This window comes from Mandrillus leucophaeus, unplaced genomic scaffold (genome assembly GCF_000951045.1).
Source record: "Mandrillus leucophaeus isolate KB7577 unplaced genomic scaffold, Mleu.le_1.0 Scaffold3, whole genome shotgun sequence".
Taxonomy (NCBI): Eukaryota; Metazoa; Chordata; class Mammalia; order Primates; family Cercopithecidae; genus Mandrillus; species Mandrillus leucophaeus.
Genome location: NW_012103142.1, coordinates 4,001,007 through 4,014,386, shown reverse-complemented (window position 1 = coordinate 4,014,386; position 13,380 = coordinate 4,001,007). Strand labels below are relative to the sequence as shown.

At 52.2% G+C, this 13,380-nt stretch overlaps 1 protein-coding gene across 2 annotated transcripts in view; it reads left to right on the top strand.

Annotated features, from left to right (window-relative positions):
- The window catches only part of CPNE5 (copine V), a 105,491-nt gene that overhangs the window by 19,322 nt on the left and 72,789 nt on the right, over positions 1-13,380 (top strand). For both annotated transcript variants that reach the window (XM_011986601.1, XM_011986600.1), the window contains exons 2-3: positions 6,437-6,477; positions 7,381-7,427. In XM_011986601.1, the coding sequence (XP_011841991.1) occupies positions 6,437-6,477; positions 7,381-7,427 (88 nt within the window). The remainder of the gene's footprint in view (positions 1-6,436; positions 6,478-7,380; positions 7,428-13,380) is intronic.

The following is a 13,380-nucleotide window of genomic DNA, read 5'->3' as shown; positions in this document are numbered from 1 at the left end:
GACCTCCTGGGCTCAAGAGATCCTCCCACCCCAGCCTCTTGAGTAGCTGGGACTACAGATGCACACCACCACACCCGGCTAATTTTGTTTATTTTTTGTAGAGACAGGGTCTCCCCTATATTGCCCACGCTGGTCTCAAACTCCTGGCCTCAAGCGATCCTCCTGTCTCAGCCTCCCAAAGTGTTGGGATTATAGGTGTGAGTCACCAGGCCCAGCCAGGATTCCTGTTTCTACCTGACCTTGGCTCTCCTGTCCCCACTCTCTCCTCAAGGAAGGCTGTACAACCAGTGGGCAGTGGTGGGCAAGGGTAGTAGGGCTTGGGTCCTGCTAAAGCCAGGCTTTAAGGAGCAGAGAGGGGAGAATGTGGAGCATTCTTAGGTGCCATCTTCATTCTCCACAGGCCTTTATTAAGCACTTATTGTACGCCAGGCACTGCATTGCAACTTACTATGTGAGTTTAATCTCAGAAAACTCCTGGGAGGGTGGGACTGTTATTACCCCTTCTTTACACATGGGAATACTGATGCGCAGAGAAGCTAAGTGACATGCCAGAGGCCATACAGCAAGTAAGGGACAGAGTTGGATGTTGGATCCAGAGAGGAAGCTTGAAGTCTATGCTCTCAATGCCCCCACTTTTCACCCAGGGTTGGAGGGATGCTTAGGGTGAGTTGTTGGGAGGAAGATAAACCATCTTTTCTTGACCTTTTTAGACTCATGAATGTCTTTGGGTATCTAATGAAAGCTCTCCATATGTATGGTATCCATATATACCAATATGCCATACTTTGCTTATTGGGGACCCATGATCTCCATTAGGGGTCTTGCTGCAGGAAAATGTTTCTGTCTATGCTGCAGCCAAAGCCTTTGCTCAGTGCATTGATGCAGCACTAATGGGCTTTGTTCAGAGACAACCAGGGATGGTCAGTTCACCCAGCATCTCAGCTCAAGAGCACACATGTCTCCTCTCTGGCTGAGGAGTCCCTGAGGCAGAGGTTATGTCTCCTGGTCAGACTGGGCTCCCTGAGGGCAGGGTTGTGTCTCCCTCTCAGATGGGTACACCCCAGCCTCTACTCATACCTTTTTTTTTTTTTGGTTTGTTGTTGTTTTAGAGATGAGATCTCACTGTGTTGCCCAGGCTAGTCTCGAACTCCTGAGCTCAAGTGATCCTCCCTCCTTGGCCTCCCGAGTAGCTAAGACTATATGTGCCCAGCTTCTTTCTTAAGCCCCCCCAGATGGGAGGTGTTACCCTGTGGCCCCCCTTTTAGCACCTGCCAGGGGCTCTCATTTTGCCCTTCCAGTGCTTTCTGTCCTTGCTGGGGCCTTGGAGACTTCTGACCTCACAGTCCAGTGAATGACTGTTTTCTCACTGCCAGTGAATTGGAAATGGTTCCTCAAGGGTAAGTGGGGAGGAGAGGGGCTCTTGGCTCTGCTTCCTTGGCCTTGATTTAAGGGACAAAAGAAGTCAGGCTCCAGGCTGCTGTGCAGACAGCGGAAGGGTTGTATGCTCTTAAAAAAAAAAATACGTTTTTCCTGTTAAAAAAAATTTCTCTTTGTGCTCTCCAAAGACAGAAAGTGGAGAAAAAGTACTTGTGGTCTGTTCTTGTCTGTGCCCTGGTGTCTCGGGCCCTTCCTTAGGGCGGAAGACCCGGTTTCCTCCCCCAGGCTTTTGGCTGTGTGCCTGTGGGCAAGTGACTCGCTGCCCCTGGGCCTGGAAGTCCTCAGTGGATCAGGGTGAGGATCAGTGGGGGAAGGTGCTTTACCTCGAAGAAACTTCGCTGCACATGTGTGTGGTGTTGTCTGTGACTTTGCAGCGGGGGAAACTGAGGCCCTAAGAGATGGTGTCTCAACATGTGATATTTGGATGGCTGCCATCAGAGACATAATAGTGGGATATCTGGGGGACACTTGTGTAAACATAGCTTCTGGAGCCCTGCTTCAGACCTACACAGCCAGACTCTGGGAACAGAGCCAAAGAACTGTCATTTTATACCCGAGGGCAGGGGTGAGCCCCAGAAGTGCGAGGCCCGTTGTTCATGGGGAGAAGCCACCTGTCCAAAGCCAAGATAGGAGGTTTGGCAGGCCCTGAGGCTTCTGTCTGGACAGGCAGTTAGGGAGAGGGATGGATGGAGGCACGTGTGGACGAGGTGTGGGATTAGAGAGAGTGTAGGGTGCAGGGACCTAGGTGAGAGGCAGAAGGCCCTCGAGGCTGAGAGTGGGGAATGGAAGGGAGGCTGAAGAGGGGCTGAGTTGGGGAAGGGACTCAGAAGGGAGCCCTGGAAGTGTGTTGAGGCGGGCTACTTCCTTGGACCTGCGAGGGTGGAGGTTGCTTGTGCTGTGCTTGTTACCAAGTGTGCCTGAGCATCCACTGGGAGAGTGACGGCTCCGCTCAGCACTGGGCCTGGACGGCTGACCTCTCTGACAAGGCTGATGAGGCCCCAGGTGCTCCACATATCGAATCTCCACAGCAGCCCTGAACTATTTTTACTTCCCCCACCCCGCTTTACACATAGGGAAACTGAGGCACAAGGTGAGCAAACCCAGCTTGTCTAACTGCAGAGCCCATGCACTTAACTACTACATGCCACCGCTGAGAGGAAGTGCAAGGGGCTGTCCCTGAGCTTGACCGTGTGCCACCCAGGTGGGGAGACAGAGGCTTCACTCACCCATCTGGCCATTCTTTTTGGTCGTCCTTCATCCATCCAGCTTGCCAGGCCACTACTCTGACTCAGGTGCTAGGCTGGCCTGTGGTAGGGTGGAGAACCCTGCCGTGGGAGGCATGCACAGCCTGTGTGAGAGACAGATACACCCATGATTTTGCAACCGAGCGTGTACAGAGTATGTAATGGGGTCCCACAAGTCACAGGGCTGCACACTACAGTCCAGAGAGCGCTCAGGGGAGAGAGAGGAAGTAGCTGTCCATCAGTGTCCAGGAAAGGCAAAACTGAGGAAGGATAGGAATAGTCTGGAAGGATGACAAGAATAATTTCAGGAGAGTGGAGGAAACAGGGTTTGCTTTATCCTTGGGTGCTGGTTGCCAGGGTGACCCACGTCACAGGACTCAGTGAGGGTCTTGAGGTCACCGGGCAAGGAGCCAGGTGGTTAGACTGTTTCTTAGTCTAGCTGTGTGCCTCTAGCCCACCTGGGAAGTGGGCAGGACCAGGAAAAGCCCCATCTACTTGTCTGATAAGCCCTCCCCCTCCCACCCCCCTTAACATAACACACACGCGCACGCACACACACACGCGCGCACGCACACACACGCGCGCGCACACACACGCGCATACACACACGTGCGCGCGCACACACACACGCGCGCACACGTGCGTGCATGCACACACACACAAACACACACGTATCTAGGCTGACGTCCAGGGTCTCACTCTCTCCCTAGCCTGGATACGACCAGACCCGAGTTCTAGAGCCACACTTGGAGGAGACTCAGACCTTGGAGGAGTCAAGTGTTGCCCCTCGGGTTCTCACAGTCCTGATTTGTAAAGGAGTTGGGAAAGGTGACCTCTGAGGTCCTCTCCAGCTTGAACATTCGAGGATTTTATGTCATTGCTGAATTTTATTATAGAATTCAAAGGTAAACCTAAAGCGCTTGCTTTAGTAGAGAAGTCTCCCTCCTCCTTATCACTTTCAGCTCCTCACTGTGCCTCAGGTTCCACTACTGCAGAGTCATCTTTGGTCTCAAGGCATTTGTCCTTTGTTTAAATCAGGATAGACACCCCTATCCCCAAATTTAGCACACTTCAGGATGAGAATGTAGGCCCAGGGATGTCAGCCCGCCTCGGTGTGAATGATTGTATGTAGAAGTGGTGTCTTCAGAGAGACTGTGGTGACTTCGGAGAGACTGTAGAGTAGAGCTGTCTCCAGGGTGAGTGAAGTAGCAGCCCCTGCTGCCTACTTCTCAGAGCTGCCTTGTGTGTCGTTCATCTGATGCTGTCTGTGGAGGGCTGGGAGGTTTATCAGATGGTTTCCAGAGTGACAGCTGACTGGGAGCAGGTCTGGTCTGGTGGAGGGGCTGGTTGGGGCCAGGAGAGAGGTGGTTGCCTGTGGGGTCAGGGAGGCCTAGCTTGGGGCGGCTGCCTTGGGGGAGTGGCCCCTGGATGTAGAGACTGGAGTCGGGGAGGGGTGAGAGTTCTCCAGGGACTGGTTTCCTGAAGCTGTTTGGGAATTCCTCTCTTGGGGGCACCTGTGGGAATCTGCTCAGGGACTGGAGCTGGGGGGATTCATGAATGCGATCTGGGGCTTCCCCAGGCACCAGAGGATGCCATGTGTAGGCCTCAGGTTACTGCTGCGTCTGTCTGTCTGTTGGTTGATCTTTGGCTCCCACCTTAGGGTGCGGGGCATGAGTGGTAGGGTTGATTACGGGGTCAAGTTGCCCAACAGACTGTCACTGCTGAGGACTTTGGTGACAGTGACTCAGGGTAAGGCCTCCTTCTAGACCTTTCTGTCTCTACCACTGCTTGCCGTGGGCCATGGCTGCCCTTTGCCTCTCCCTGGTCTTTTGTGTCCCCATCATGGAGGAGAAAGAGGAACAGATCCTCCTCAGGGCCTCATCTAGCTCTGACATTTGTTTGTTTTGTTTTGTTGTTGTTACTGCTGCTGCTGCTGTTTTGAGAAAGGCTGGAGTGCAGTGGTGTGGTCTCAGCTCACTGCAACCTCCATCTCCCCGGTTCAAGTGATCCTCCTGCCTCAGGCTCCTGAGTAGCTGGGATTACAGGTGCATACCACCATGCCGGGCTAATTTTGTATTTTTAGTAGAGATGGGTTTCATCATGTTGGCCAGGCTGGTCTCGAACTCCTAACCTCAAGTGATCCACCTGCCTCAGCCTCCCAAAGTGCTGGGATTACAGGCGTGAGCCACCGTGCCCGGCCTAGCTCTGATATTTGAAGTTGGCTTTCACGAAGCAACACAGACCAGTGTTGACTGTTTCTTTTCTCTGGAAAAGCAGTTCAAGTGGCAGAGGCACCTGTGAGGGGTTTGGGAGTGGAGAAGGAAGGTGACAAGATCCCTTGGGACCTCTGGAAGGGAGGCAGGACAAGGCTGAGATGGTTGGGAAAAGAACCAAGACTCGAGGGCAGTGTTGGCAGGAGCGGCCACACAGGCAGGAAAGGCTTGCCTGGCAGCTCGCCGGGGGAGCAGGGAAGGGGAGACCTGGTCAGCATGGGACACATTCATGGGTAGGTCTCCTGGCGGCCCCTGGGGCTCAGTCCTTCTGGGACTTCAGAGAGACTGTAGGGCAGAGCTGTCTCCGGGGTGAGTGAAGAAGCTGAGCAGTTCGTCCTCTAGCACCTTCCTGTTGGTTGAGTGCTGCCCTTTGGGAGCATAAACTTTCCAGCTCTTTCGGACAGCCTGCCCGAGAAAGCCCTCAGGAGAGAAATAGACACAAGAGGAAACCATGGGTGTGTACAGGAACTGTGAGGGCTGAGGGGATCCAGGCAGGGCATCAACAACCTTCAAGACTGATACTACCGTCTTGTTGTACTGATGAGGAAACAGGCTGAGAGAGGTTGAATGACTTCCTGGCCAGAGACTGCGTTTCCACTGGGATGTGTTGCTTCCTGACAGCAACAGGTCACTGTGAAACGAGGGATACCAGATGTGCAGGATATAGGCGCTTCCCCTCCACTTCCACGTCTTTAAGATGGGACAACGCCTGCCCAGGACCAACCTTGAAGGGCAGCATGAGAATCGGGGAGCTCATGTTTGTAAAACAGCGCACTGCCTGACCCGTCACTGGGGCTCAGTAAGTGGGAGCCTTTATTGCATGGAGGCAGGACAATGGGAGCTTAGCACCTGTTGAAAGACAGTTCTGTCCCCAAATGTTGTGTCCATCATCTTGCTGCTGTGCCGTCCAGTCTGATTATCAGGGCCATGTATTAGCCTTAGCCCTGGTCTTGACCACAGAAGGACGTTATCCAAATGAGTCTCCTTCCCCTGGGAGGTATAATTCATTAATCCATCAGCACAGATGAGACCATCGAATAAACTGGCTGTAAGTAGAGCCTTGAGAAAATGGGAGACTAGATGGATATGTTCTGATTGCTTTATTTTATTTTTTTGAGAAGCAGAGAAATAATTAAAGGAGAGCTTCCAGAAAGGGCTAAGACATTGGGCAGTTTGGGAAATCACCCGATGGTGAGGGGCTGTGTGACACAGGGCACCAGGGCCAGGGCACCTACCTGGAGTGCTTGTGGTGATGATGGAGGTGGGAGGTAGGGAGCTCTGCACACCTTAGGCAGGTGGGCTGAGGAACCTCCAGGGCCTGCCCAGTGCCTGGCTTTTAATGAAGTCTAATAAACGATTGTGGAACTCTTTTGCTTGAGGCAGGCCAGAGGCAGCCTCCAGGTCTCAGTAACAGCCTGAATCCCCTGAGGTCGCCTCCTCTCAGCTGGCCGTGCTAACCCCTCCTCTCTCCTCCTCTTTCAGGAACCTCTTGGACAAAGACATGTTTTCCAAGTCCGACCCACGTAAGTCCTGCTCTGACAGTAAGAACGGTAACAATAATAGTGACAACGCTATGACTAATTACAGTGGCAATGCTTGAGCCTTTACTGAGTGCTAACCATGTGCCAGGCGCCGTTCAAAGTGTGTCAAGCCTGTTTAATGTTTCGCCCATAGTGTCTGAGAAAGATTACTGTGGAGATTTGACCATTCCCAGCCCACACGCTTGTGAAGCCTCAACACAACAGAGCAGGCTGGGAGGAGCTGGAGGTCTGGGGCCACAGGGTCCCAGAGAAACCAGTATGCCTAAGAGCTCCAATTGGCTGGCAGGTGATCTGGTGGGATGAGCACTGACTTTGGAGTTTCCAGGTTCAAGCCTTGAGCAGTGCCACCCAAGTGTGTGACCTGGATGGGTCTTTGGCCACCTCTGAGCCTCAGTTTTCCCGTCTGTAAAGTGGGACTGATGATAATCAGAGGCCTCATGAAACTGCCCTGGGCTGTAAAGGAGCAATGCGGGTTTCTGATGCTCTCCCCCACCACACCTCTGCCTGTCCTCCATCATGCCCACCTGTCTACCTGCCTCACACTTCAGACCCTTGCTGTGGCCTAGAAGCCAATGGCCCTGAGCCTCCTCCTAAAGGTTGCCCTTTCCAGGCATACCTAGTCTCCCTTCTCCAATGCAACCCCTCTGAATTGGTGTATCTAGAACCCTGTCCAGGCTTGGGGGGCCAGATTCCTAGACTCACTCACCAAGATCTCAGCCACCCCAGGAGACACCCTCTACCCCTACCCAGATCCAACAGTGCTACCCAGGCTGGGTCTGCTGAGGCGCCTGCCCATCCAGGATCCTTTTCATCTTGGCCTGAGGTATTAATCCTTCTTTCCTCTTGGCCTGAGGTATTAATCCATTGTTTCTCCTCTCCCTACAGTGTGCGTCATGTATACCCAAGGGATGGAGAACAAGCAGTGGCGGGAGGTAGGTGCAGTCCCTTCCCACACCAGAAACACCAGCTTGTTCCTGTCTGTCTGCCTGTCTGACTCTAATTCGGGAGCAATTTCCCTGATGTGTTTCTAACTGCAGCATCTAAGCCCTGCTGAAGGCTAGCAAGGTATGCAAACCACGGAGTCCCATCCCTGTTGTTGCATGAAGAGACTGAAGATGGAGGGGATGGTTCCTGCCCTCAGGAAGCCCCAGTCTGAGGGGAGACATAGCCATGTCCTCAGGGAGTCCCAGTCTCAGGGAAACGCAGAAGGAGTCCGTGCCCATTAAGACCTTGTCTGCTGGCTGGAGGCATGAGTGCAGCTTCTAGCACCAGGCCTCATCCACAGCAACCTTCCTTCCCACGGTTTCTGACTACGGTGAGCGTGGCTTCGGTGAGGTGACTTCCCTGCTCAGAAAACTTTGACTCCCTTCTGCATTGAATCAAGTCCCAGCTCCAAACCCCACCCTGGCTTCCAAAACCCTCCCCAACCCAGGACAATGCCCTTTTCCAGCCTCATCTCATTTCCAATCCCTTCCCCACCCCTACTCCATGTGCCTTTTGTCCCTTGTAACAGGGAGTAGGGGGAGAGGGCTGACTTAAAGGGCCCACTCCCAAGAATGGTAGGGACATTTGTGAGGTGAATGGGGTCTCCTAGATACCCTCACTGTATTCCCCACCCCGCGGCCAGAGGAATCCTATTAAAACCCAGGTCAAATTCTGTCTCTTTTCTGCTCAGAGCCTTCCTGTGGCTCCCATCATGCAAAACCACCGTGCCTTCACGGCCCCCAGTCCCCACACGTTGTGACTTCCTTTCCCTGCCGACCTAGTCTCCTGACGCTGAGCCCCTCCCCACTCCACTCCAGTCACACGGCCCCTCCCGCCTCAGGGCCTTTTCACCTGCTCTTCCTTTTTCCTGGAGTGCTCTTTTCCCGCATGGCTTAGTGGCCTTTCCATGCTGCCCTAAGGTTTTAACTCAGATGTTGCCCTGTGGAGGCCTCCTCTGGCCACCCTGTCTGACGTTCCAACCTTCCAACACTTCTCATTCCTCTTCACTGGTTTTTATTTGAGACAGGGTCTTCCTCTGTCGCCTAGGCTGGAGTGCAGTGGTGTGATCACGACTCACTGCAGCTTCAAACTCCTGGGCTCAAACGATCCTCCGGCCTCAGCTTCGGGTATTTAGGACTGCAGGCACATGCCACCATACCTGGCTAATTTAAAAAAAATTTTTTTTTTTTATTTTGTAGATATGAGGTCTCAGCATGTGTCCAGGCTGGTCTGGAACTCCTGGACTCAAGCAATCCTCCTGCCTTTGCCTCCCAAACTGCTGGGATTACAGACATATGCCACCCTGCCACGCTACTTATTTATCTTGTTTGTCATGTTGTCATGTGTCAGCTCCCCGAGGGCAGAGATTTTCATCTGCTTTATTCACTACTACATTCGGAGCACCTAGAACAGTCCAGCACACAGTAGGTGCTTAATACATAGTTGTTTAAAAAATGAATGGATTAGGAATTAGCCAGGCGTGGTGGCGTGCACCTGTAGTCCCAGCTATTTGGGAAGCTGAGGCAGGAGAATTGCTTGAACCCGGGAGGCGGAGGTTGCAGTGAGCCAAGATTGAACCGCTGCACTCCAGCCTAAAAAAAAAAAAAAAAAGAATGGATTAGGAAAGGGAGCTGGGCCTACAGAGGCTGACAAGGCCATGGTGGCTGTTGCCACATTGCTACCTCTGCCTCCTCCCTCCCTCACTGAGTTCTCGCGGGAGAATGTTTTCAGGTGAAAAGAGGAAACAGAGGAAGGGGAACTGGGTGAGGATGCGGGGTCATGGGAGCCTCTAGCTCCTGTTTGAACAACAAAACCTCCCTCCTTTCTCTTGGAGAAGAGGATCTGGCTGAGCAAGGACAAGGTTGAAGTCCAGGAGGTGAGAGGCCGAGGGAGGAATGTTGTTTTCTTCCACGGTGGGAGGTGGGGTGCGCTTGCTGGGCGGCAGAGCTGAAGCCGGCTTGCAGGGGCCTTCATGGCTGCCTGAGCTGGCTGGAGATTGCACTTGCTCCAGGTGATCAGAAGAGGCACCAGAATGGGGGGAAGAGGTGATTTACCCAAAGGTGTGGCCCTATTGGCCTTGGCAGCCCCACCCCATGCCCATCTCCACTGACTCCTGGGAGGGAGGCTGGTGGGCTCCTGATAGAGACTCTGCCTGGGGTCTCCACTAAGAGATGGGTAGGAGGCAGCTGTGAAGAACAGAAGGATGCAGGCTTGTCCCCAAGGTCCAAGGAAAGGGGAAGGGAGGGGGACAGTGCACAAAATGACCGATGCCGAGAGCCTGAGGGTGAGGAGGCCTTCCCAGACTTAATAAAGGCTTAATAAAGTCTTAAATCAAGTCTGAGTGACACTTCAGTAACCCAGGCTTTGTTAATGAATTTCCCTTCTTCGTTGGTGGACTGGCCGGAACTGTCTCCCTCTGCCCCCGGTCCCCAGACTTGGTGGGACCAAGAGGCTGAAAGGGGTGAATTTTATTCATGAAACATGTGGGAAGTTCATCTGTAAAACAAATAAAAAAAAGAAAGAAAGAAAACATGTGGGGGCCGGGCTCAGTGGCTCACACCTGTAATCCTAGCACTGTGGGAGGCAGAGGTGGGCGGATCACTTGAGGTCAGGAATTCAGGACTAGCCTGGACAACATGGAGAAAGCCCATCTCTATTAAAAATACAAAAATTAGCTGGGTGTGGCCCATGCCTGTAGTTCCAGCTACTTGGGAGGCTGAGGCAGGAGAATTGCTTGAACCCGGGAGGTGGAGGTTGCAGTGAGCTGAGATCGCGCCACTGCACTCCAGCCTGGGCGACAGAGCAAGATTCTTCTCAAAGCAAAAACATTGCCATTGCACCTGTAATCCCAGCTACTCGGGAGACTGAGACACGAGAATCGCTTGAACCCGAGAGGCAGAGGTTGCAGTGAGACAAGATCGCGCCACTGCACTCCAGCCTGGGTGACAGAGCGAGATCCTGTCTCAGAAAAAACAAAAACAAAAAAATGTGGGAAATATTTCCACAGGGGCTGGGCTAAAGTTTACTATTCCACCCTGTCCAAGAGTCTATGCCAATTAAAGCATAAACCAGATTGCTAAGGAAACATTTAGCCTGCTTAAGTGAACTACTTACTTTTGAGGCCTTTTGGCTGCGCTTCATAGAAACGAGGAATGTGTTAATGTCTTCGTGATTCTTGAAGGAAAGTCTGGAAGGGCTCTTCAGAAGGGCACTCTTTGGCGAGCCATTAATTACATTCTGTAATTGAGAGTTGTCTCCATTTGCTTGAGGGTTTCTAATTATCCAAGTCACATCTTGTTACTACACCCACCGCAGGGTGGAGTAGAGGCAAGACCGGTGGCCTTGGTGTGGAATACACCTGTGCTTGCTCCTGACTCCAGTCCTTTCTGGAGGTGGGACCTAGAGCAAGTTACTTAACCTCTCTGCACCTCAGTTTCCACATCTGGCATCAGAGGGTAACTCCTACCTTATAGGCCTATAGTGAGGGTGAAACGAGATGACGGAAGTAAAGTGCCTTGGTGCATAGTCAGTGCTTAGTAAATATTCATTATACAGCATCATCCAAAGTGTTTGGGGCCTTGCTAGTTGCTCTTCCCATCTCAGTTAATATTTGCAACAGGAAGCATTTATGAAGTGCCAGGCAATATACCAGGGGCTGGGGAAGATAGGGAGATGGGTCAAAAGAACAGAGCATCGCCAAATGTGTGAATTGGAACTAGATATGCTGCCTGGAAGGGGAGACGCATGTGGATGAACAATCCTAATAGGAATGATGAGAAGGGAAGTATGGATGGAAGAAAATGGGAATTCAGGGAGGGAAAGTCGCAGCCTGAAGACCACGTTCAACTAAGGCATTTTGACAGGTCATTTGGATTTTTTTTTAATGGAATTTGAGCCCAAATACAAGCCATTTGCCTGGGGTGCATGATGTGGAGCAGAGGAGGTATGGGTTGGAAGGAACTTTCAAGATCATCTGGCTCAACCTCCTCATTCTACAGATGGGGCAGGACTGGCCTCAGTCTGCGGAGAAGCTGAGTTGAGCGGGGTTTCAGGTTTCAGTGATGTGCGAAAACCCAGGGGCCCAGTAGCATCCTGCACTGTTGAGGGATGTAATAAAGGGGTGGATAGGGTTCAAGGAAATCAATGAAAGATGGTGAGTCTCAAGGGTAGCAATAGGAGGGAGCCATTACTACTCCAGGCCTGGGGAGGAAGGGGAATTCTGGTTTCTGGAACCCCAGGGGACTTCCAAACAGGACCAGGAGCCCCAGTGGAGGGACGTAGTCAACTCAGGCAACCTCATTCTCTTCCTGCCCTCCTATCTCCTGCTGGTGCCTCCCATTGGTGGAACCTCACTAGGAGACCTAGGGCCAACAGATCACTGGGGCAGTCTACTTGGGTCAGCCTTCCTGGGCACAGAGCAGTGTGGGGAAAGGCCGGGAGTGGAACCAGAGGGGCCAACGGAGGCCATCCAGCAGACAGAGGAGCATGGCTGGTGTTCAGGGTATGAGGCTTGCAAGATAGAGAAAGAGTCAATACAGGGAGTTCATGGATGTCAGGCTGAGGACAGCTGGAGTTGTAGAGTGAGAATATCAGAACAGAAGGGTCTGTAAAAATCAAGGAGGCTGACCTCATTTATGAGAGGTGAGCAGGACCCATGCCCAAACTCCAGGAGTGAAGATGGCAGAGCTCAGCCACATGGGCCACCCCTACAGCACATGCTGTTTCACACAGCTTTATTTATTTATTTATTTTTGAGTGAAGTTTCATTCCTTTTGCCCAGGCTGGAGTGCAATAGCATGATCTCGGCTCACTGCAACCTCTGCCTCCCAGGTTCAAATGATTCTCCTGCCTCAGCCTCCTGGGTAGCTGGGATTACAGCTGTGCACCACCATGCTCAGCTAATTTTGTATTTTTAGTAGAGACGGGGTTTCACCATATTGGCTGGGCTGGTCTTGAAATACTGACCTCAGATGATCCATCCACCTCAGCCTCCCAAAGTGCTGGGATTACAGGTGTAAGCCACCACACCCGGCCTTCAGACAGCTTTTTGTGGAGAAAGAAAGATGCATTTAAACTTACTGGGGAGAGCCTAGCCAACATGGCAAAACCCCATCCCTACTGAAAATATAAAAATTAGACGGGCATGGTGATGCACACTTGTGGTCCCAGCTACTTGGGAGGCTGAGTCAGGAGAATCGCTTGAACCCAGGAGACAGAGGTTGCAGTAATCCTAGATTGCACCGCTGCTCTCCAGCCTGGGCAACAGAACGCGACCCTGTCTTGAAAGCAAACAAACATACTGGGGATGGCAGAGGGGCTGTAATTCCTTGCTTGATTCTCTGTGCGACCCACAGAGGAAAGTATCAGAAATGGAGAATGAAAGAAAAGTCCAGATTGTCTCTATGGAGCTGCCCCTGGATGGAAGACTGCCCTTGCAAATAAACAGGAACCATTCCCGCCACTCCTCCATCTAGTTCATTGCCCTTCAGGAACAAATCACCTCTCTGCTACCAGAATCTTGGCCGAGATATAATAATCCTGTGATCGGGGGTGGGGGGAGTCAAGTGCAGGCACAGCACTTTCTCTGTAGCGGGGTTTGCATGAGGCTGCAGATAAGCCAGTCCCGGGAGGGATGAAATCTGCTCTCGTGGCCCCTGGCTGCTGGCTTTCAGCTGGTTGTAACCATTTGGGTCATTTTTATGCCTTCTGAGAAAGCTCCATCTTCCCAGCACCTAAATATGTCACCACATTTCATGAAAATTGACTCAAGATGTAATTTTAGCCTAGAAAATCAAGCACTGTTTGCATCGAGGTGGGCCAGGGCCTGCTGCATGTCCTGGGGAAGGTGGGATGGCCAGGTGGGAAGAGTCCCGGAAATGCTCTCACTGGGAAGAGGGACAT